The following is a 23,053-nucleotide window of genomic DNA, read 5'->3' on the forward strand; positions in this document are numbered from 1 at the left end:
GGACATGAGAATATGTAGTTCAGCTAATTCCCCTTTTTGTGTATTGCAGTATGAGATGTACACTATTGAAAGGAATGCTGAACGGACAGCATCAGCAGGCAGACTGTTGTATGACATGTAAGTAACAGTGAGGTTTTTTTTTTCATTTAATTCTCTTCTGAAAGCTTATTTGAAATGTAGCTAGTCAGAAAGATCTAGAAACACAGCATCATACTTTTATTGTAAACCATTCTTATAAGAATTTCCAAAGATTCAGTGCTGTTATGACCCAAACAGTCATTTGTTTGGATACAAATTGGACCTTACTGTCTTTTAAAAAACAAAAGCTATCCTGAAAAGTGAAATACTTTTTTGCATTTCTCCACACTGATGCTTTCATAACTATGCTTCTGTTTTAAAATAGATTGGGAATAGTTCTAACTTTTTTGTCTGACACTTTATCCCAGGTTTGTGAATTTCCCAGACCAACCAGTGGTGTGGAGGGAGATTAGCGTTATTACATCGGCGTTACGGAATGACTCGCAGGATAAGCAAACCCAGTTTTTAAGAGGTAAGGGCCACTAATTGACTGGAGGGACTGTAGTAGGAATCTGGAACCAAACCCCAGGTTATCAATTCAGTTCAGCAACTACAAGTTCCAGTGTGGTGAGCTCCCTGTGTTTATTGGGACTCATAGCCAGTTCAGCTTCAAAAGCTGAAAGCTGACATTCAGTAAGGAGCAAGCTACTTGCTCTGCTTCTCTGTTAGCAGCCAGCCCTTGCTAATGAATTAATGTTGGCTAGCAGAGCATTTGACAAACCACAGGTAGTGTAATTTGCGCTTGAGTCTGGCAGACTGGCTGAGGACAATGCATGTTATTAGTTAGTGTAGTCTGTGGTGTAGGTAGAGAAGAAGAGTTTGTATAAAGTCTGTGAACATAGTGTAGTTCCAAACATTCATAAATATCTCCCAAAACATATATCAGGAGTATGTAGAATTCTACTATTGAGCCAGACTCCAATAAATAAATAGAGTGGCTGCAGTATGTTGACACTGACCTGGGACTTCACTTGAGATAGATTCTATCAGGATTTTATCAAGGATGATATAGGAGATAGGTGGCCTGATAAACGCATTTTTTATCAAAATGCATAGTTAATGATTACAAATCCAAATGGAGATTCCTGAAAATGCAATCACATATCTTAAAGTAACAAATATTAAATGATTATAACCTCAATATTCTTGCGCACCATCATAACATAATTTTAAAATTTAAATTGGCTTTATTTAATTGCCTGACCACTGTATTGTTCTAGATACAAGGCAACCCTGTATTCCAGGTTCAGTTTTTGGAAAAACAGCTTTTTCCCTGAACATGAGTTTGTGTGTTTAATACAGATAAAGCCCCTGCACTGCTGCTGTTCTTATAAATTCCACAGAATAATCACAAAAAAAGGGAAAGGACTGAAAGGGTTAAATTCACTGAAAATAATCAAATAAAAGCTGAAGTGAAAAAATTCTAGCTCTGTATTTTTACTGCATGAACAGAGATACTGCAAAGACAAAAGCCAAGCCTGTAAGACTAGGGACAGATATCCAAAAAGCCTAAGCCTGAATTGATTCAGTCTCTGCAGGTTAGTCTAACCTGTAGAGATTGAACCGATTTGCAAGTGGATAGACATTCACTTTTCATTCCGGAAATGCAGGCACATGCCTACAATGGCTCAGACCAGAAGTGGGAGTGGAGGGAGGGGCAGAATTAACTCCCTCCCTGCCCCTTAGCCTTAATGGGGTCATGCTGGGACAGCTGCAGTGTCTGCCAGTGGGACAGGGAAGGGAAGGGGGAATAAACGTCCTCCATGGTTGCGTTCCCTGGGACACCCTGACAGAGGCTGCTGCCCCACCTCTTCCGCTTGCTGCTCCAGTGGCAGAGGAGGGGGGCATGACTAGACACTGTCCTGCCATGGCCTCATTAAGGCTAAGGGGGTAGAGAGGGGTTTAATTTCTTCCTCTGGTCCTTCTGGCTCCAGGAACCACATCTGGGGTCTGGCAGCCCTGGCTGCCTGCTCGCCCACAGATGGGCAGACCCTGGCTGCAGCAGGTTGTGGGAAAAGGGATGGAAGGAAGAATTAACCCCCTCCCTGCCCATTTCCTTAACGGGACCATGCTCCCATCCCTGCTCGGGCTAGAGAGTGGAGGGGCGGGGCCAGTCCTGCCTTCTGGAGAAGAGAACACAGCCCTCCTGGGAAGCTGGGGAACTCTGATTTAACTTAAAACCTGGAAGGGGTCTGGGACAAAAAATTTGACCCAAATCAATTAGGGCTGATACTACATTCCACCAAGTGTATTGTAAACCAGTTTTGGCCATTTTGAAACTGGTTTATGTGCACTGAGCTTCTGTTTTGTTATGGATTTAAACCAGTTTCTGATCACTTATATCAGCTTATGTGTAACTTTTGTCCCTAGCCCAAAGGAGCAATTATAGGACAACCCTGCCTATAAGTCAGATGTGATGTTTTTATGGCTTTCTTTGGAGAAGGAGAATGTAGGCTTGTAATCAGAATAATCAAGTTAACTGCTGTATGCTTGTTCTCCCAAATGTCAAAATAGGTTCTTTTTTCAGTACCTGATACTTGTGGCAAGAACAGCGTAATATGACATTTGTAGCTCTAAACAATAAGATGACCTCCCCCCGCATCTATTTAGGAGAATAGCAATAACTGTAGTCTAAGGCTGAGTTAACCAGTCAAGAGCTGCAGGAAATAACTTAGGAAGTTCTGTTATTCCTTCAGAAAAAGAATCTATTGAGTGGTCATTTATTATATGCTCACTTCTTTGAAGCTTGCCACTTTCACATAATGGAATTTCTTTAAATTGCCGCTTATGCATCAGGTACACGCATCTGCTGTGTGATGTCTTGATAAAACTAAGGATCAGCTGTTACCTGTTCTTTTCTTATCCTGTTTTAAGACACACTGGGTGCGTCCACACTTGCATGGACATTTGGTTCCCTGGGGACAACTAGTAGAGGCGCACCTTGTGCTGCTGTTAGTTGTCCCTGGGGAACACCTGTGCCATGCATCTTCTGGCACATAGCAGGTTGCATCAGGTGGAACAGGGGGAGGATGCCTGGGCTGTCTTACCTGGGGTTTTGGGGGCCTCCTGGAACTGTAGAAGTGGCAATCCTGCTGTGCGGAAGTCTAGCCAGCTGGCAGATTGTGGCTCTGGACAGCTAGGCTCCGGTTTTGAGTGGTACATGCTGCCCCCACAAGTGCCACTCTGCTTTTTTTTTCTGTGGGTTTTTTTGACCGCTGGATATCTAGGGGTAAGTAAAAACAACCACGAGCTGCTCCCTTGCAGTGCAAAGAACAACTGAACGTGCAGTATGTAGTGCTGCAGACACATACCACACGGCTGCACTTTTCTGGACATGGCCATTGAAGGTTTTTTTCTAATTTCAATATCTGTTTTCCTTTTCTAGGTTTATTTGAGACTCTTCCTGGTCGTGTCCAGTGTGAAATGTTACTGAAAGCCACAGAGCAGTGTTTTAATACTCTGGAACGGGCAGAAATGCTATTGCTGTTGCTACGGCGATTCCCAGAAACTGTGGTACAGCACGGGGTAAGAGAAAACTAGCCCCTTGTCACTGTTCACTTGTCAGTCTGAGTTTTCAGGTGTTGTCTGCAAGTCATTGGTTTGTGAAATTGATTCGATATTTTTAATTCTGACCTTGTAGCTATCAATGCAGACAGCTGTCAGATGCTGTCATTACTATACCTTCTGAACATCCAGTAAAAGAGATGAGCTTGAAATAAACAGAGGCAAACAAAAATAATATTTTGCATTGTAAAATCCCCAGAAGAGTCTGTATTTAATGTAAGCTTGGACCACAAAAGAGGACTATGGAAAATCATTGTAATCTCATGTTAAAATGAAATTTAGTGTCCAAGGGAGGGACGCTGTTTCAGTACTTCACAGTTAACTCTAATCTAGAGAAGAGTGGGAGAAAGTGGAATTGTAGATTGGTAGGGTTGGAAGGGGCCTCAGAGATCAAATAGTCCAGTGCTTCTCAACGTTTTTTGTACCAGGACCCATTTGTAAACATGGATGGCCAGTCCTGACCCAGTGCCCCTCACTCCCAACCAACTGCCCCCAGACCCCAGCACCCCAATGTGTGGGGCAGGGGGACCCCAAACAGCTCCTTGCAGGCTGGAGCTCTGCCAGCTTCCAAAGGAAAAGCCATGGTTTTTCTCCTTTAAAGGAGAATCCATTTTTAAAGTTTGTTGATCCATTTTTTAAATTTGTTCACAACAGTTTCATATACTTCTGGGACTCACTTTTGGGCTGCGACCCGTGGGTTGAGAAACATTGATCTAGTCCAACCCACTGTACAGCTGCAAATGTGCTACTCCTAAACTATGTCAGATACCTATGCATTCCTTACTTGAAAGGATCCAATGAAGTAGATTCTACAACTTCCTTTGGCAGATTGTTACACTGTGTTGACAGTTGTGTAAGTAAGTTGATGTCTATATGTACTGCAGTATTTTTGCAACATAATTATTACATACACACAACTTGATCTTGGACTGTTTGTCCCTGACACTTCCTTCATAAAAACTAAAAGGTGATGGTTTAACTTTCAATTATAATTGAAGGTTGCAAAGTTGCTTGGGGTGGCAGCCTCAAGAAGTGAGGAAATGCTACAGATATTCTTCTGAATGTGGTAACTAGTTAGTTTCATTTGCACTACTTTCTGCACAGGTGGGCCTTGGAGAAACATTATTAGAGGCTGAAAGTATTGAAGACCAAGAATCCCCAGTTAATTGCTTTAGGAAATTATTTGGTAAGTAAATCCTCTTTTTATTATAGGGCTGTATAGTAAAGCTTAGTACCATCTGCTAGGCAAAACTTAGTACCATCTGCTAAGAACTATTCAGCCCAAGTTGGTATTAATTAAGTGATGTGTGTTGAAGGAGTTGGCAATCCTATCAGTAGACATGCAGTGAAGGTCTTTCATTTGATCTATTACCTTTATGCCAAAAGAGATTTAGATGGTGTTTATATAACTTCTGTTTGTAAAAATGGTAATTCCTTCAATTCTTCTGTACTCTAAACTGTTAACAGATGGAAACACTGAAGACCTGCCTAGACAGGGGAAATTTACTGACCAGTTCTGAAATTATATGAAACCAATTTAAGTTGGCTTGACCAATGTTTAGGGAACTTGTTTCAATACGCTCAGGTCAGAGAGCTGCTTCAATTGAAAACATGTTAGTCCACCTTAAACCAGGTCAACTTGGCTTGAGCAGGTCTTAAAATCAGAACAGATTGAACTGATTGTCAAACTGGTAAAAAAATGTGGCATATACAGGTTCCATGCAACAGTTTATGGCTAACTGTTGTGCTACTTGCCTAGACAAAAGGTTCTGGAAATTTCTGTGGTTAGGTTTAGTTTTACTGTTACTTACGGAGGCTAAATAAGGTCCAAACTTAACATGGATGTTTTTTCACCTTTTAGTTTGTGATGTTCTTCCTCTAATAATTAACAACCCCGATGTTCGGCTTCCTGCCAGTTTGTTGTACAAATACCTGAACAAAGCAGCAGAATTTTACATTAATTATGTGACTAGATCTACACAAACTGAAAATCAGTACCAAGGTAAGAACATTTTTTTTTTTGTCAGATATCATTGAAATCTGTTGTGGAGAAGATGAACAGTAAAGAGACCAGTGTAAGTGAATAGATGACATTTTATGACGTTTCATATCATGTATACCCACAGAGTTCAGCAGTAGAGATGTGGTTAGCTATATTAGTCTGAAAGCAGACAGAAGGTAGAACAGGGTAGCACCTTAGAGCAGTAGTATTCATTGGGGGATACCATGGCACCCTGGGATGCCACAAGATCCTTTTGATGGTGCCATACAGTGCAAGGAGAAAAGCATTTGCACTTCTCTGCTGATCTCTGTGCAAGGAGGTAAGTTCAGGCTTGGCTTTGGGTAAGTTAATGCTTGTCCCTGCTGGCCTGTGTGAGGAGCTAAGTCCTTGCTCCTTCTTTCCTTCCTCTGTGTGAGGAGCTAAGTAGTAAATACATTTGTTATTGAAAGTTGGTGCCGTTCAGTTCATAGACATTATGGAAGGGTGCTGGGAGCCTTAAAAGTTTGAAAACCACTGCCTTGTGCCTCACTGAGCCAGTTTGTAGCAATAACCTACTTCATCAGATACTGAGTCAGAGTAGGTAGTAGGTAGGTAGTAGAGTAGTACTGCTTCATCAGAGTGAGAGTGAGAAGATCAGATTTTGCCACTATTTAGTGGTGGACATTTGTTTGCTCTAAGGCATGAACAGCCAAAAGCTGCTTATACTTTCCCATTACCTCGAGCAGGCTCTCCCAGAGCTTGAGGGGCCTGATCCTACACACCCAGGGAATTCTCTTGTAGGACTGGGCTCCTCATGCCTCTGGGAGCACCTGCCCAGCTTTTTTCTGCTTACAAATATGTGCCAGTTCAACACTCTAGAACACTCCCTAGATGAGGGATGAGGAAGAATTTATCCCTTTCTTAAACACAGTTTGTGACAGCATCTTCTACATTTATCTTATGTTGAATATGACCAATTATGCTTTATCAAATAACAAATTAACCTGAGTGGTTTGTGTAAATCAGTAGGGTTGGTAATTATGGAGTGCACTGACTGGTAAGACCTACATTGACAACCCTGATTTATTAACCAGACTTCACTGTACTTCCCCCTCTCCTCTGACCACACAGGTTCACAAGATTCCTCTGATCTCATGTCTCCAAGCAAGCGCAACTCTCAGAAATATGTAATAGAGGGTCTGACTGAGAAATCATCTCAGATTACAGACCCGTGGGAGAGGCTGTTTAAGATACTATCTATTGTGGGAATGAGGTGTGAATGGCAGATGGAGAAAGGGAGAAGGTGAGAAATTGATCTCTTATAGTTGGCTGTCTAAATTACTGACCCTCAAAGAGTTTGTCTTCAATATTTCAATAAAAATGAACTATAAAATATGATGAATTTTAAGGCATTTTATTTTATCTCAGTTCAGTATTTTTTTGGAAGCATCCAATAAAAAGCTGGGGCATAGACTCTGTGGACCTTTAAACTCTACTTAGAAACATATTGGCTCAGGAGCTTGTTTTACGATTACAAAGCTCCTCTTTGATAACAAGACATGGATGGCTCCTACTGAACTTCTTCTGGAATCTGCTTCATGCATGAGCACTGAGTTGCAAGTGCAGATTAAAAACACTAATTCAACACTATTTAAGTACAGTACTGAACAGAGTTGCTCTCCCAGATGCGTCAGTTTCCTTGCTGATTATTTTGTGTTTTTTACTAGGGCAGCATCTGGGTTTTTTCCCCTTCCCAATGTTGTGGCTATTACCAAATTTGAAATGCGTAGTTTTGTATGCTTTTCTTTGGTTTAGAAGTCTTTGTAATACCTTGTAATTTTTTTTATCCCTCAGAAGTTTTGGTGATATCTTACATAGAATGAAAGACCTTTGCAGATACATTAGTAACTTTGATAGTGAAGCCCATGCTAAGTATAAGAATCAAGTAGTCTATTCAACAATGTTGGTCTTCTTTAAGAATGCGTTCCAATATGTCAGCAGCATCCAGCCCTCTCTCTTCCAAGGTTAGTGTTAAAGACTAATGTGGAAAGATCTTTAAGATATTAACAGTGTAACTTTTTCTGGAATCATTATTTTAAGCATGAACATTTTTTTCTTCTAAAGATACATTTTGAGTCATAAATCTCCTTCTGGCATAGCTTCTGTTGTTGTACTTAAGGTTGTTGTTCCAGCTTCTATTCACCCTCTTCCTTTTTTACTATTGCTCATAGTAGTCTCGTACCTAATCCCTTAGAGCTTAAATGTTCCATGCATGCACGGAGTCCAGAGGCAATTTGGAAAATTTGACAAAATTAGAGGGGCTGTTTTTGAGTTAAGAATACATGAAAAAAAGATTTTCTTCTCTATGTTCTGTTAATAAAATACAGACAATTCAATAACATTTGACATTAAAAACTTCAGAGTTGACTTGTTTTATACACCTCATTAAACATTTTTTTTTCAGGGCTTATTCCTTAAGTCATTTAAAAGTTGAGTGTTTAACATTTGCATCTTGGTCTCAATTTTTCCCCAATGAAATCTAAAACTAGAGCATACCAGAAAGTTTGAGATTCCTTGAATTGGTCACAGTTTGCTTAGATTTTTAGATGGGGTCCAGAAGTTGAGGAGGGAGATGGTTGAAATTCTATTTTGACTGGCTTGCAGAGGTTATATTTGAGAGTTACCAAGCTAAATTGCTTCACTGGGCAGACCATCTGAGCCCCATAAGCAGCATTTATTCCCTCCTGTTTCACCTACACCCAAGGAAATTCCTTGCAAATGTTCCTATTGAAAAACAGGGCATTCATAAATCAGAACTTGTTGCATTAATGCGGAAAGCAGAAATTTAAATTCTCTTCATTTGTGCTTGTGATTACATGGTGGTTTTTTGTCAGATTTCATAAATTATGTTGAAAGTACACTACCATTAGAAATCAATGCATATCTGTGGATTGTAAGGCTTAGTGATTTTAAACAGCAAATGATATTTTTTAAAAAGCAGTTTGGTAATTTTAAAGTTTTATAAATTCATCCAGTGGATTTCTTTTTTTTCCATTGTTTGATCAATTAAGAATGAGAAAAGTAGAAGACATGTGAGACTATGAAGTACTTGAGCCATGAATCAGCCATATGTGCAAGTTCCAGATGCCCTTGATTAAAAAGGAAGGATATGTACCTAGTAGTCAGAAAACAGGGCAGAAGATCAGCTGTGCAAGTGACTTACTGTGTAGAGATGTTATTTTCAAACTGCAATCTGCAGAGCACTTGCTGGGGGTCCAGAGTCAGTTGGCTAGCCTCATGCTGTTGACTTTCCTCCTTGTTCCCAGCTAGCAAATCAATTTAAGAAATAATAAAATACATTGAATCATTTTGTAACATTAGTTTCACTTGGAAGTAATTGCTGCATTGGCTATAGAGATGGTATTTGATCCTTAATAGGAAGGAAGATGGTCCATGCACAGTCAGGCTCAAATTGGGAACCGTGCTATGAAAATGTTTGGAAATCTTAAGATGTAAAGATTTAACTGAAGTAGATTCAGTGAAATAATATGAAAAAAGACAAGAGGCACAGAAAGCCTTATAATCTAAAAAGGAGAGGGAAAAGATTACGGCTGTTCAGTTGAAACAGCAAGGCTGGGTACAGACATTCAGAAACCTGAGGCATAATCAATCTGAGTTACGCAGTTTTCTGTAAGCAGATTGGTAGCAAACATAACACGTATTTGCCCTTTGAGGGGAGAAGGGGGGTGGGGGGCAAATCTTAGACCAAAATCTCAGACTGGTTTTAAAATGGGTTCCACCATTTTAAAACCAGTCTGTGCCAGACTTCTGTAATGGGTACAGACTGGTTTTGAGTGACAAGCTTCTGTTCTGCCATGGTGACCAGTTTCTGATTACTTATATCAGTAAAAATGTAAATGTGTGTACCTGGTCCAAATGAAAATATACCATGATAGACATCTGTAACATGATGTAATCATAGGGCTAAAAGGCTAGGGACAGAAGTTGCACATAAACTGATATAAGTGATCAGAAACTGGTTCTGATTTAAGTTAAATTGGTTTATTGAACTTCTGTCCCAGATCCCCTCCAGATTCAAAGTAATTCACAGGCCCCTAGCATCTCAGGATGCTTTGCACCTCCCCTGCAAGTCCCCACTCATAGAATGGGCTTTGGCCTAAGCTGTTTGCTTCAGCCAAGCAGGAAGGCATGCTGTAGCACCCACCGACTTCTGGCCTGGACCACTGCAGACATGCGGCCACATTTCTGGAATCAGAAGTGAATGTTTTTTCACTTGCTTATCGGTTCAATCTGCAGCTTGGACTAACCTGCAGAGATTGAATATCTGTTTTTGCTTCAGGCTTGCTTACTGTTAGAAAGTAGCCAAAGGGCCCTCAGGAGGTTGTCTGAGTCCAACCGCCTGCTCAAGGCAGGATCATTTTTATAACGGTTTGCAGAAAATCTATTGGTTGAATTCTTTTCACCCTGTTTTATGCAGAGCAAGTAAATTTCCAAGAGCATTAAAGGCAGCAGACTTAAAACTATGAACTTATTTTGCCCAGTTCATTATTAACCTGTGGATCTCATTGTCATAACAAATTCTGAGATTCCTCTCTGCCTACCATCAGTATGGTATCCAAGTGCTGAACAGTTAAATTCTATATACTGTGTTCGGTAGTGGATCTAAAAAGTTCTGATCCTGTTGTCTAAGGTCCTAAGATACTGTTTCTTGCTTTCTTGTTTTATACATTCATATTTCTCTTGTGATTGGGAAACTTCCAAACTGGCAACTGATTACTCTGCAAACACCAGTCCCTTATCTCCATTTGCAAGTGGTTTGTCTCTGTTTCTCACTGAGTTTCATCCTCAGTTGTGTTAGTGATGGATTAGGGGAATGCAATGGTCTTGGTGCCTTGTGCGTGGTCAAAGGAGTGCTCTCCTGTGCAGCTGTGCCCTGAGCTATTCAATGATGCCTTTGAAGATTAGAACTAAGTCTTTGCATTAGCATCAGAAATTAAATGGATGCAGAGAGTAAGGGTAACATGCTTTTAGTAGCTCAAGCCACTGAAGCAGCATAGTAATCAATCATGTGTCTCATCAGCAGAGGCCTCCATTATGCCTCCACCTAATTTAACCTTCCTCCTACCCTGCGTATGTCTTCAGTCTTTCCAGGTTCATTTTGGAAAGTTCTGCATCAAAGTGGTGATCTTGCCCAAGCAGTGCAATATCTGTATTGTAACCCAACCTGCATACTTGCAGATGTTAGTAGCAAGGACCCAGGGCATCCAGCCTTTATCCAGGTAGTCTGGAGAGGGTACTAAGATTAGACCTGGGGATTCTGCAAGCAAAGGGTTGTGGGGAAGAGGAGCAATCGCCAAGTGCAACTTTCCAGATCCGATTTGGAGTTATTGCAATGCTGTATAACTTATTTAAGCCGTATTATATAAACATGAGAAGCATTTTGTGAGTAACCCTGTTGAAGGCAGAGAGCCCAAGGAGTATGAGCAATGAGACTAGATCTTTATCCATTGTGAAGGAGAAGTGGTGCATTAACCCCACCATAGCTGTCTACTTGCTTCTCACTGGACTTAAATCTGATTTCAGAATATAAAAGATAATGGCCTCAGTCAAAACACCAGTCAAGATTTTATTGACATTTCTATGAAAGGTACTCAGCTACCAGGTAGGCAGCCTCATACAAATCTTGATGGTAGGACCTGGGCCTCTCAGAAGCTGTTTTAAATCAGAGTATGAGGTGGAGCAGAGTGACACAGGGCAGATTGCTGAGGAGCAGCTTTCTGTGTAGAGGAAAGGTTTCTGGAGAGAGGAGCAAGCCAAGCTCTGTCAGTTCCTGCATGAGGGAGATGAGGTGGTACCCACTATAATACCTCAAACAGTGGACAGTTCCAGCTGCTTCAGAAGAAGGTGCGTCAATCCACTGCAGCCTAGTCTGAGACAGAATGGAATGGCACAATGCAAGTTCCTTGGGATCTTCTGGGGTGGAGCTCATTGGGGTTCAAGAGGGGGTGAGAGATTTTAATGAATAATGCCTGCAGCTATACTAAGTTGAGCTAAAAATAGGTAAGGAATATGAAACATCATGCATTGGGACATAGTCCAACTTAGCTGGGTAAAAAAGGAAACATCCCACTTGGGCACATTAGTAAAGAAACATGTCTTACAGGTATCTGATACCTTCCTCTGAAGCATTTGACACTGTCCATTGGCTGGGATGTTATATTAGGCTAGAGAGATTGTTCATCGGATATAGTCCAGCACATCCCACAAATTCAGCCAAGTAATTTACTCTCTCTAGGCTCCAGTTTCTCAACCTGTAAAATAGGGCTAATGTGTCATTATGCAACACATTATTGTTGCAGTGCATTCTGCTTCTTTGGTCTGTCGCCCTCTGTGGGCCTCATATGAACTCTATAGCTTTTACCATTTGGAGCCTGTTAGATCCAAAAAAAGACATAGCATGCTACTCCTTGCAAACACTGTTGATTCTATCGTACACTTGCATCCTGTCTGATGAAAATTGGGGAAGCAACTCCTGAGGGACTGCATTCATACAAACCCTGGTTTTTGCAAGTGGCTCTCATGCATCCTTTACTCCAGAGTCAGTTCCTGAGTGACATAAGCTCTTCTGATGCCAACATCTGCTGATTCCTGCTGCAGTATCTGTGGTGCTGAAGTCAGCCACACCATTGATGCTTCTTGTCCTTTTCAGAAAGGATTTGACTACTGGAGTAAAGGAAAGAGCCTACTTATTTTAGCAGGGGTGGTACAAGAAACTTCCCACTGGATCCAACAGCTCTGAACCTCTATCAGTGAGAGTTCTTACATGGTGCATGGAGTCAAGAGGGACTGTAGCCCTTCAGAGATCAAGAATTAGTTGTAAGTAATTTCACGTAGTCAGGTAGCAGATTGTGTGATGAATGAGGCAATTCACGCTTCTCTCATTGCTTTCAGGCTGTCTGGAGACTTGGGCAAGAGTCACTGCTGTGGCTGACACTAAGCTTTATTTACAGCCATAAGGGCTAGAAACTCACCTAAAATAACAGCAGTTTAGATTCTGGAGTACAATTATGCAGTAACTCCATGATCTCATTATAAATGGGGCCCTAAGCGTGCTCAGAGTTTTCTGCAAATATAAATATTTTTAGTGGGTTCGTTCAGTTTGTTTGCCCAGTGATACTACCTCCTTCCTTGGCTGATAGAGGTTTTGAAATGGGAAAATCGTTTTCCCACCCTTTTTCTGCAGTCATGCAAACCCTTATTTTTATTGTAATCTGAAAGAAAAGCACCTTCTCTCAAATACTAGTGGCATCCAATTGCATATAAAGATGGGGAAGTATCATCTCCATTTTACAGCTGAGGAAACGTGCTTTCCCAAGATTGCACAGGAAGTTTATGGCACAGTTGGGAGTAGAAACCAGATCTTTGGACCCCCGGTCCTTTGTTTTAGCCATAAAACTAGACTTCTATAGGGGCCTAGCAATGGGGAAGGGTATTGGGGTTTGGCAGCCACATAAAAAGCTTAATCCCACACAGCTGAAGTAAGGGTCAGACCATAAATGAGTTACTTGAGTATGGAAATCTCATGATATAATGACCTCATTTCTTCTTTGAGGCCTCACTGTCTGTCAGGGCTTTGCTTGGATTTCCCATAAAGAGCACCTTGGGAATTTTTCTTTGGTTGCTGCCTTTAGGGCAGGTAGCCAAATGGAACAAATGACTTGAGTTATTTAATGATTGCTTTTAGTTGCAAGTAAATGATGCTTGGAGACAAAGTACATGCTACTTTAATGCATCTTGTGACTGCCCCTTTGGAAAGGGATTCTAAGATTTTTCTGACAGATTGGAACTAACCCTGATGTCATACAGCAAAGGCTACATGATCTCTATCATTAGGTTACTTTCAGAGACAGCTGCATCATTGCCATTGTGTTTTAAATACTTGCACGGTGTTTTAAATTTTTGCATGTGTTTCTCCTCTTTTGAATGAAAATCTCTTGAATTGGGCACTTGGTTAATGAGTTCAGTTTCAGGCAACCTTTAATTTATTTGTCAAACATAGGGCCAAATGCTCCGAACCAAGTTCCACTGGTTCTCCTTGAGGATGTATCTAATGTCTATGGTGATACAGATATCGAGCGCAACAAGCACGTACATAAAAAAAGGAAGCTTGCAGAAGGAAGAGAAAAAACAATGGTAATTCCTTTATGCTATTCTGCTGTTGATAGCTTGGGCATTGGAACATAGCCAATTCTGTTTATGATTAAACATGCAAATAGAAAGATTTGGTTTAGAAGCAGCAGAGCAAAACTGTTTGGATTTTTTTTGCAATTCTGCAAGTGCCTTGTGTATTATGTGATTTACTTTAAATCTTAAAAAGCTGAGCAGAATATTATAGTGGATTTTTCCCCCCTTGCTATATTTTCAGTCAGGAATTCTTTGGGTAAAGTGCAGTTGCACTGTATTTTAGTAAGGAGGGTTATATGAGTCTTCTACATCTTCTCAAGGAGTAAAAATACTTTGTTACAAAATTTCATTTTGTTCAGTAAAAAGATTTTTACAAGAATTATCTGATGTGAAATATGCCTTTATACATTTAGGTTGGCTGAGATTTGGTTTACAGCTGGACTGTGTATCTTCTGAGCAGCCAGGGGCACATTGTGGGGGCCACAAGCTATACAGGCCAAACCAGCACAAGCTATGGGCACTTCTGTTGTACTGCTCTTGTCATGCAGGCAGCTCAGCTCCTACCTTCAGCTCCCCAATTTCAGGCTTCCTCACCTTGCCATGTTTGCAGGTGTCCTGATCTTACCCACAACTCCTAAGCCACAGGCTCCCATGCTGCAACATGCCATGTGGGCACCCCAAGTTGCAGGCTCCCCTAGCACTGTGGGCTGTGCTGTGCCACACCAAACCACTCCCTGAGGCAGGGAGGCTGGAAGTGGAAGCTGAAAGAGGGAGGGGAAGCCTGAAGACCCTGGCTGCTAATACAGTCAAAATGATGGGAGGAATGACAAGTGGGTGGGAGTCCTAGTTTACAATATGCTTCCTTCAAGAACAACTTAAACCAGTGTAATCTGGGTGCCAATACCCCAGTGTGGCCAAAGGGTAACTGAATGACTTATTTAGAATCACGGGGGAAAAAGGGCTGGAAGGGGCCCCAGAAGCTCCTCTAGTTCAGGGTTTCTCAACTGGAAGGTCATCTAAGTGGGACTCGGATTGCAGAAGCAAAACTGGAAGTGCCACCGTGGAACTTCTAGTTTCACTTTTGCACACTTCGATCAGCCGCTGGGGGTCCCGCCCACCTCTGGGGGTCTGCCTCCCCGCTTGTTGACTGGTAGGACCAGGATTTTTTGACCTTGCAGGTGGGACGTAAGGTGCAAAAGTTTGAGAGCCGCTGCTTTAGTCCAATATGGGCCCAACCATTTTGACAGGCATGCTGCAAATTAGTTCCATGCCTTCTCTGAGTGCCACTCTGATCCCCTTCCCCTGCCCAGTCACCTGCTCTGCTTTCTGCTCCCTGCTCTGTGCTCCCTGCCCAATCTACTGCTTTGCTTTCTGCTCCCTGCCCTATCTGCCATTGTGCTACCTGCCCCCTCCACAGTGTGCCACATGCACAAATTGCCTGTGCCACTTGTGATGTGTGCTGTGGTTGGCCATGCCTAATCTGGTCCAACCCCTTGAGCAAGGGGTTGCACATAAATGGTTGTTTAAACTTCATTTGAAAAGAAACAGTATTTGTTAGGTCTGTGGGAATAGGGAAGTATTTGATTAGGATTTAGCTAATTCAGAGGACAGTGATTTGATTCAGATCACTGTCCTGAATCAATTCAGCCAAATCAGTTTTGAAAGATTCGGCAATGATTCGGAGAGATTCGGTAATTCGAATCGTCTGGGGAGAGGCAGGCACAGCTGGGCAACTGCAGGTTCTCCCACAGCTCCTCCGGTCCAGCTGTGCCTGCCTCTCCCCAGGCAGGGGGAGCCATGGGAGAAGCCCCCATGGCTGCCCTGCCTGACCCTATATCTCCTCCTAACCCACTGGCCCCAGACTAGTCTTGGCACTTTTTAAAAAAAAAAAAAAAAAAAAGGCCCCGCACTCAGTGGCGGCGATTGTGGCTCTGGGCACTCATGTCAGAGCCCCTCCTGTGCAGGGCAGTGGGGGGCAGCGACAATCACCCCCCTTGCCTGGCACCAGCATGGTAGCTGCCCCATGGCGTGAGTGCAACGCCACTGGTCACTGGGGCTGAGCGTTGCTGGGCTCTGGCTGACTGCTTGAGCTGCCCCAGCTCCCAGACAGTGCACGGTGCCCTGCCAAGCTGCGCTGCACCCACGCAATGTAACAGCTGCCACATGGGTGCCAGGCGAGGGGGTGAACCCCTGCCCCCTACTGCCCTGCACTGTGCAGGGGGGCTCTGCCACAAGGACCTAGAGGTCCCACTCGCCGCTCCTGCAGCCGATGACTGTGGAGCTTTAAAAAAACAAAACCAAAAACCCATATTCATTGTTTGCAGGAGTGGCGATTGGGGCCTCTGGGCACTTGTGGCAGAGACCACCTGCACAGTGGGGGGCAGTGGGGATCGCCTCCCCCCCACATGGCAGCTCTTGCATTGCATAGGTGCAGCATGGCTTGGCAGGGTTCCACACACTATCTGGGAGCTGGGGCCACTGGGGCTGAGTGCTGCTGGGCTCTGGCTGACACATGGAGCCGCCCTAGCTGTGAGGATGGGGCTTTTTTTTAAGTGCCGGGATCTGGGCTGAGTGGGGGATGGGGCCGGGCAGGGCAGCCATGGGGGCTTCTTCCGCGGCTCTCCCGGTAAGTATGCCCTGCTGCTGCTTGCCATTCAGCATGGAAGGGTGTGGGATGCGGGCACGGCAGCACTGGGAGTGGGGATTGTGCCCTGCTGCCACTTGCTCCCTTCCGCCTGGAGTGAGTCGTGCCCCCATCATGCCCCCTGCCTCCGCTCCGGCTGGGCAAGCGGCAGCAGGGTAGAGCCCCCGCTCCTAGCACTGCTCAGCCCCCTGCCCCAGCTGGGCAGCTTGTCCCAGCCCCAATCCCAATCCCTTCTTCCCTCCCCCAACCCCAACAGACTTACCAGCTGGAGGCAGCTATCAGCTGCCTGTTTAGTCTATGGCTGAATCTCCAAATCAGCCGAATATTTTCCTGAACGAATTCAGATTCTTTGAATAGATTCAGAGCTTTTACTTGGTCCGCCGATTCAATTCAGATTCAGAGATTCAGTCCCTAAATCGGGTCAAATCTCCTCCTAATCAAATCAGCTACTGAAGCTTTGCACAACCCTATTATTTATGATGTTATGCCATTTGTTGTCTTCATAGTTGATATAGCCCATTCTAATGTATTTCTTGGAGCTTGTATTCAGTATTGCAAAAGTTCTATAAGATTCTTTGAACATTTTTAGTTAAAGACAGGAAATCTTTTTTTTGCTTATACTGATCCTTAAGCAGAGCTCGGATGATGAAGACCCTTCTGGGAAGGGGAGAAGTCGCCATATCACAATAAATAAAGCAGACCTTCCAAACTCCATTGAAGTATTAGAGAGCTTTAAATTGGCAAGAGAGAGCTGGGAGTTGCTCTATTCCATGGAATCACTTGATAAAGGTAGGAGTAATTGAAGGCAGTTCTGTCTTTACTCTTCTTTACTGTAGGCAAGAATCGTCAGCAATAAAACGTTTCATGCACTTTTTTAACATTTTCTTTTATTCTGGGGGCCTTAATGGTATGAAATAACTGACAAGGCTCCTTTGTCCTGTTCTTATCTGGGAATGTATTTTTCCATTTGTTGTTCATGGAATCCTCCATACTTCTGCATTCATTCATCTAGCTTTCCTTAAAAGTAGGTTTTACGAGGGTACCATATAGTTGTGTGCTACGATAATTACTTGAATCCAAGATAAGCTTTTGTTTCCTGGTCTATATTTGGGGGAGGAAAGGGGCCTTGTCTTGTATTTGAGTACTGGTGGTGATGGCTCAGCTCTGGCCCCAGGCACGGGGCTGGAAGTTGGAGCTGAGCCATCACTCCCCTAGGCTGGGATGGCTAGTTTGGCAAGGGAAGAGGTGTGAGGTTTTGAGGGTGGGTTAGGGAGTTGGTGCAGAAACAGGGAAGACCAATGTATGAAATTTGGGAGAGGAGGGGCACAGATGAGATCGCACAACCAAACTCCCCCAAGTTGCCCCTTCCAGACCTGACCTAGACCAGTCCTACTGGGACCTATTGCCGCTTCTTCCTGGCAAAGTCAAGGCCACCACTACCTGGGGGCAGGGGGAGAGGCCACAGTGGGTAGGGGAGGCAGGCACAGACATGGAGGGGGCAGCCAGGGTGGGCAAGGGCAAGGAAGCAAGGGCCAGGGGTCTGGCTCCTCACCTCCTGCTGCTGCTATGGCAGGGGCTAATTTTAAGATGAGCCTTTCACTAATTAGCTTCTGTACATGGTAAATTATAACACTTTGAATTTAAGACAACCCTCTAGTAATTTAGATTTTATACACAAGAAATTCTAAGTCATCTTAGATTCAGGCAAGTATGGTAATAACCATGTGGGGACGTATTGCCAAAGTTTTCCATGCATTATAATTTCCTCAGCGATTTGTGACTACGAAGAGAATTTGTTTCTTCTCTTCCTCTTCTCATTTTTGCTTCTCATTTAGAAGTTTGCAGTTTTTATTAATCTTCAGTATGTCATGGGGGGAACCAAATATTAATCAGTAGTGTTGAGTTGATATTGTTGTTCTGAAGAACAATAAAATAAATATAAAGAAGGTGGACTAGAAAGCATCTGCTATAAAATGGCTCGTGCTGGTTTTTTTTTCCCCCCAATCCTTTATTGTTTCTAAATAGCTTAAGACAAAGAGTTTGGAGAGGTGTAGGGGGCAGGGTTTGGTGGTTTTTTGGGCCAACTTTAAACCTATTTTCTGATTACTTGTGCAGAATTCACCAGAATTTGTTTGTCCTGGAAGACAGATACCTGGCTCTGGTTGCGAATCTTCCTCACAGATATGATCATCTACCAGGTAAATGAAAGACTGAGACCCATACTTTTGTGTTACTTCTTTCATTTTGTGAATTTTTGTCCTTGTTGCAGTCAAAACTGAGTGGTCAGGTTACATCACTCCTCTTGACCAGCTCTTTCTTACTCAGCAGATCCAACTGGGTTTGCAAGAGTGCTTTTTGTGGGAGCTGTGACCAGTAGGTAAACTCAGTGACTCAGAACAGCTTCCACAAAACAAATCAGTATTGATTAGTCCACAAAAACATAATGATGAGGAAGAAACGGATTAAAACAGGCAGGGTCCATTTGGACCACTACTGTAGTAACTGCAAGTTACTGAGAAATTGATCCATCCTGCTTATCAGCCCAGTCCTTACTGTATCCTCACCAGTGACTGAACAGTTATGCAGTTGATTTTTGATGTGCTTAGGCATGCTGTTAGGATTTCTGGTTCGTGTATGTGTACACCTCTGTGGTGATGTCTGTGTGACATCTTTTCAGTATGGGGAACAGGAACGAATGTCTTAAGATTGTCACAATGAAGGCATAGGTCTCGTTGAATGAGTGGGAAGAGGGCAGCCTTTTTGGCAGATGTGCCACAGATTAGCCTGTTGTCCTCCCTGAGTGCAACTCTGATTCCTTTCCTTTACCTGATCTACTGCTCAGCTTCCACACCCTACCCTGTGCTCCCTGCCCAAGCTGCTGCTCTGCTTTCTGCTCCCTGCCCAGTCATTCCTGCTTGATCTGATACTCTGCTTTCTGATTCCTACCCTATCTGCCACTGTGCTACCTGTCCCTTCTGCAATTTGCCATTTGCCACCCATTGCACGCATGCATGGACAGTCGATGTGCAAGGAAGGTTGTAGTTAAAGTTTAGTAGCGCAGTGGCAGTATCGTAGCCAATGAGGTTAATCTGAGGCGTGATTATTGCTAGTTGAAAACTTTCCCTGGGATTTGAGGCAAGCTAAACTCCCGCCATGTACCTCACAGATAGGAACTGGGGTTCTGTCTGTTTCCCTGCTGCCTCTTCCTCTTCCTTGAACAGAGGCTTCATGTTCTCATCTACTTAGGGCAATTTTGTCTTGTGTTTCATGCAATTTTTGTCTTGTGTATGCCTGCTAAGAGCGCATACATGTGTAAGGCCATGAACATGGGTACTATTGGTCACTTGCTGGTTCTTTCTTGTTCTTTGCTGATTTCTGCACCATCTCCAAGATCGTCTTTCTGCTTTATCTCCTGACAATAGCTGGTGGGCTGCATCTTGTTCTTTTTACACAAGGAATCATGTATCCTACACACTGTTCCATTGTTAAAGAAACTACTTGCCTAAGCATGTGCAAGGTTAGCTTAATACATCATTCTACCTTGTGACCAGCAGCTTTGCTGAGACACAGGTTAAAAGCCTTGTACCAGCTGCAGATCCAGTGCTCTCCAAAAATCCACATTATTTTCACCCTACCATCTGTTTGCAGTCTTCTGTTTGTACGAATCTTGTGAACTGTCCAGCCAACAACATAACAGTCATATGAACCAGGGTCCATGCAAGATAGATAACAACAACACAGATACCTTCCATTCTTCACAATCTGACAGTATTTCCAATGCAGTATTGCAAGCTCCCATGCATTTCACACCAACACATACTGTGTTCTAGGGCTGTGCAATGCTTCAGTCCCTGATTCAATTTGGTGGAGATTCAGCCTGATTTGGTGGCCGTATCTCCGAATCATATCATAGAGGTAGGGTTGGAAGGGACCTTGTAGATCTTCAAGTCCGACCCGCTGCCTGGGCAGGAGAAAAACTGGGCTCAAATCACTCCAGCCAGGTAGGCATCAGGCCTCTTCTTAAAGACCTCCAGGGTAGGAGCCAGCACCACTTCCCTTGGAAGTTGGTTCCAGATCCTAGCCACCCTAACTGTGAAGTAGTTCTTATGGATGTCTAATCTAAACCTACTCTCCAACAATTTGCGGCCATTATTCCTTATTATGCCAGGGGACGCTAGGGGAAACAAGGTCTCTCCCAAACCCTTCTGGTCCCCCCTAATGAGTTTATAGACAGTCACCAGGTCCCCCCTCAGCCTTCTCTTGTGAAGGTTGAACAGGTTCAGGTCCCACAGTCTCTCACTGTAGGGTCTGCCCTGTTGTCCCCGGATCATGTGGGTGGCCCTCGTCTGGACCCTCTCAATGTTGTCCACATCCCTCCTGAAGTGGGGCGCACAGAACTGGACACAGTACTCCAGCTGTGGCCTGACCAGTGTCACGTAGAGGGGGAGGATCACCTTCCTGGTCCCTACTTGAGATGTGCCTGTGGATGCACGACAAAGTCTGGTTAGCCCTGCTGACCGTGACCTCACGTTGTCGGCCCATGTTCATCTTGGAGTCAGTAATGACTCCAAGATCCCTTTCTGCCTCCATGCTCTCAAGAAGGGAGTTTCCCATCTTATAAGTGTGCTGCTGGTTACTACTACCCAAGTGCAGCACCCTGCACTTGTCAGTATTGAAACGCATCCTGTTTTTGTTAGCCCACCCCTGTAACCTATCCAGGTCTTGCTGCAGTCTTTCCCTCCCTACTAGCATGCTCACCTCACCCCAAATTTTGGTATCATCAGCGAATTTAAACAGGTTGCTTTTCACCCCATTGTCCTAATTGCTGATAAAGAGATTGAACAGCACGGGCCCAAGGACCAAGTCCTAGGGGACTCCGCTGCCCACTTCTCCCCAGGTCAAAAATGACCCGTCCACCACCACCCTCTGAGTACAACCTTTCAGCCAATCTGCAATCCATCTGACTGTGTAGGCATCAATGCCACAGTCACCCAGTTTTTTAATGAGGATGGGGTGGGAGACTGTGTCAAACGCCTTGCTGAAGTCCAGAAAGACTACATCCACGGCGACACCTGCATCCAGTGCTTTTGTGACCTGATCATAAAAGGCAATCAGGTTGGTCTGACATGACCTGCCCCTAATGAAACTGTGCTGGTTGTCCTTGAGCATCATCCCTGAAGCCGGCCCATCGCAGACGTGCTCCTTGATGATCTTCTCAAAGAGTTTCTGTAGGATTGAGGTACGACTGACAGGCTTATAGTTGCCCGGGTCCTCCCTCCTCCCTTTTTTAAAGATGGGGACCATATTGGTTATCTTCCAATCATCTGGCACCTGACCCAAGCACCACGAGCACTCGTAAAGCTGTGCCAAATGCCCTGCAGTAACCCCTGCTAGTTCCCTCAACACCTTGGGGTGGAGAGCATCTGGACCCGCTGATTTGAACACATCCAGCCCCTCCAGAAGCTCTCTAACCCGGTCCTCCCCAACCTGAGGTCTGGAGGCGTTCCCCTCAAGTCCATCTTGCATCACAGTGGGGAAGTCCTGGTCCCTGCCCAAGGAAACGGAGCTGAAGAATTGGTTAAAGAGGTCTGCTTTCTCCTCTGGCGCAACCACCAGATTGCCCAGAGAATCTTGCAGGGGCCCCACATTTCCCGGTGCTTTCTTCATCCTCCCTATCTATTTGAAAAAGGACTTTTTATTATCTTTGATTTTGAATGCTAGTCCTAGCTCTGAGTCCTCCTTAGCTTTCCTGACAGCCCCCCTACAGGCCCGAGCAGAGGAAGTATACTCCTCTTTGGAGATAGCACCCCCCTTCCACCAGTTGTACGGCGCCTTTTTGGCAATCAGGCATTCCCAGACACCCTTGGTGAGCCATGGTGGCTTTCGGGCACTCCTGCCCCCCTTGCTTCTTGTTGGGATGGTCACCCCTTGGGCCCTGAGTATCATCCCCTTAAGGAACGACCACTCATCTTGGGCACTGAGTTCCCCTGCTCTCAAGAACCCTAGCGCCTCTCCCACTAATCTCATCAATTCATTGAAGTTGGCCCTCCTTGAAGTCTAGGGCTACCGCCTTACTTCAGGCCCTCGACACACTGCGCTGGATGGTAAACTCCAGCAGGCGATGATCGCTATCACCCAGGTGGTCAAGAACCTGGAGGCCCCTTACCAGGTCGTTGCCTGTGGCCAGGCATTTCCTCTGGTGGGACTGTGCACCTCCTGAATTAAGTGGAAGACCTGTATCTCGGCCAGGAACCTCCTGGAATGGTCCGACCCGGCTGACTGTTCCTCCCAGCAGATGTCCGTAATTTAAATCACCCATGACAGCTACATCCCTTGCCTTAAGTGCCTCTGCAAGCTGGCCTGAAAATTCCCGGTCCAGCTCCTCCCCTTGGTTGGGGGGTCTGTAGTAGACCCCCACCATTGGATCCCTCTCCCCATGGCCCCCTTGTATCTTAACCCAGAGCACTTCAAGCTTGCCCCTCCTCTGACCCCATTTTGCTGGCAGAGGATGTGTATTGCTCCTTGACATAAAGCACCACACCCCCGCCTTTCCTTCCTTCTCTATCCCGCCTGTAAAGCCT

The 23,053-nt window shown here is 44.3% G+C and overlaps 1 protein-coding gene and 1 pseudogene across 6 annotated transcripts in view; both read left to right on the top strand.

Moving 5' to 3' along the window:
• The window catches only part of INTS10 (integrator complex subunit 10), a 61,773-nt gene that overhangs the window by 14,191 nt on the left and 24,529 nt on the right, over positions 1–23,053 (top strand). For 2 of the 6 annotated variants that reach the window (XM_090036783.1, XM_090036786.1), the window contains exons 2-11: positions 50–117; positions 447–550; positions 3,464–3,603; positions 4,747–4,828; positions 5,504–5,644; positions 6,755–6,926; positions 7,478–7,647; positions 13,704–13,835; positions 17,094–17,261; positions 18,588–18,670. In XM_090036783.1, the coding sequence (XP_089892909.1) occupies positions 50–117; positions 447–550; positions 3,464–3,603; positions 4,747–4,828; positions 5,504–5,644; positions 6,755–6,926; positions 7,478–7,647; positions 13,704–13,835; positions 17,094–17,261; positions 18,588–18,670 (1,260 nt within the window). Of the gene's footprint in view, positions 1–49; positions 118–446; positions 551–3,463; positions 3,604–4,746; positions 4,829–5,503; positions 5,645–6,754; positions 6,927–7,477; positions 7,648–13,703; positions 13,838–17,093; positions 17,262–18,587; positions 18,671–23,053 lie in introns of all 6 variants that reach the window. The other 4 variants (XM_090036784.1, XM_090036787.1, XM_090036785.1 and 1 more) reach the window with 2 other exon arrangements.
• Positions 19,522–19,599, top strand: LOC149870752 (U4 spliceosomal RNA; annotated as a pseudogene).

This window comes from Crocodylus siamensis, chromosome 2, assembly GCF_052110815.1.
Source record: "Crocodylus siamensis isolate JL-2025a chromosome 2, ASM5211081v1, whole genome shotgun sequence".
In the NCBI taxonomy this organism is placed as follows: Eukaryota; Metazoa; Chordata; order Crocodylia; family Crocodylidae; genus Crocodylus; species Crocodylus siamensis.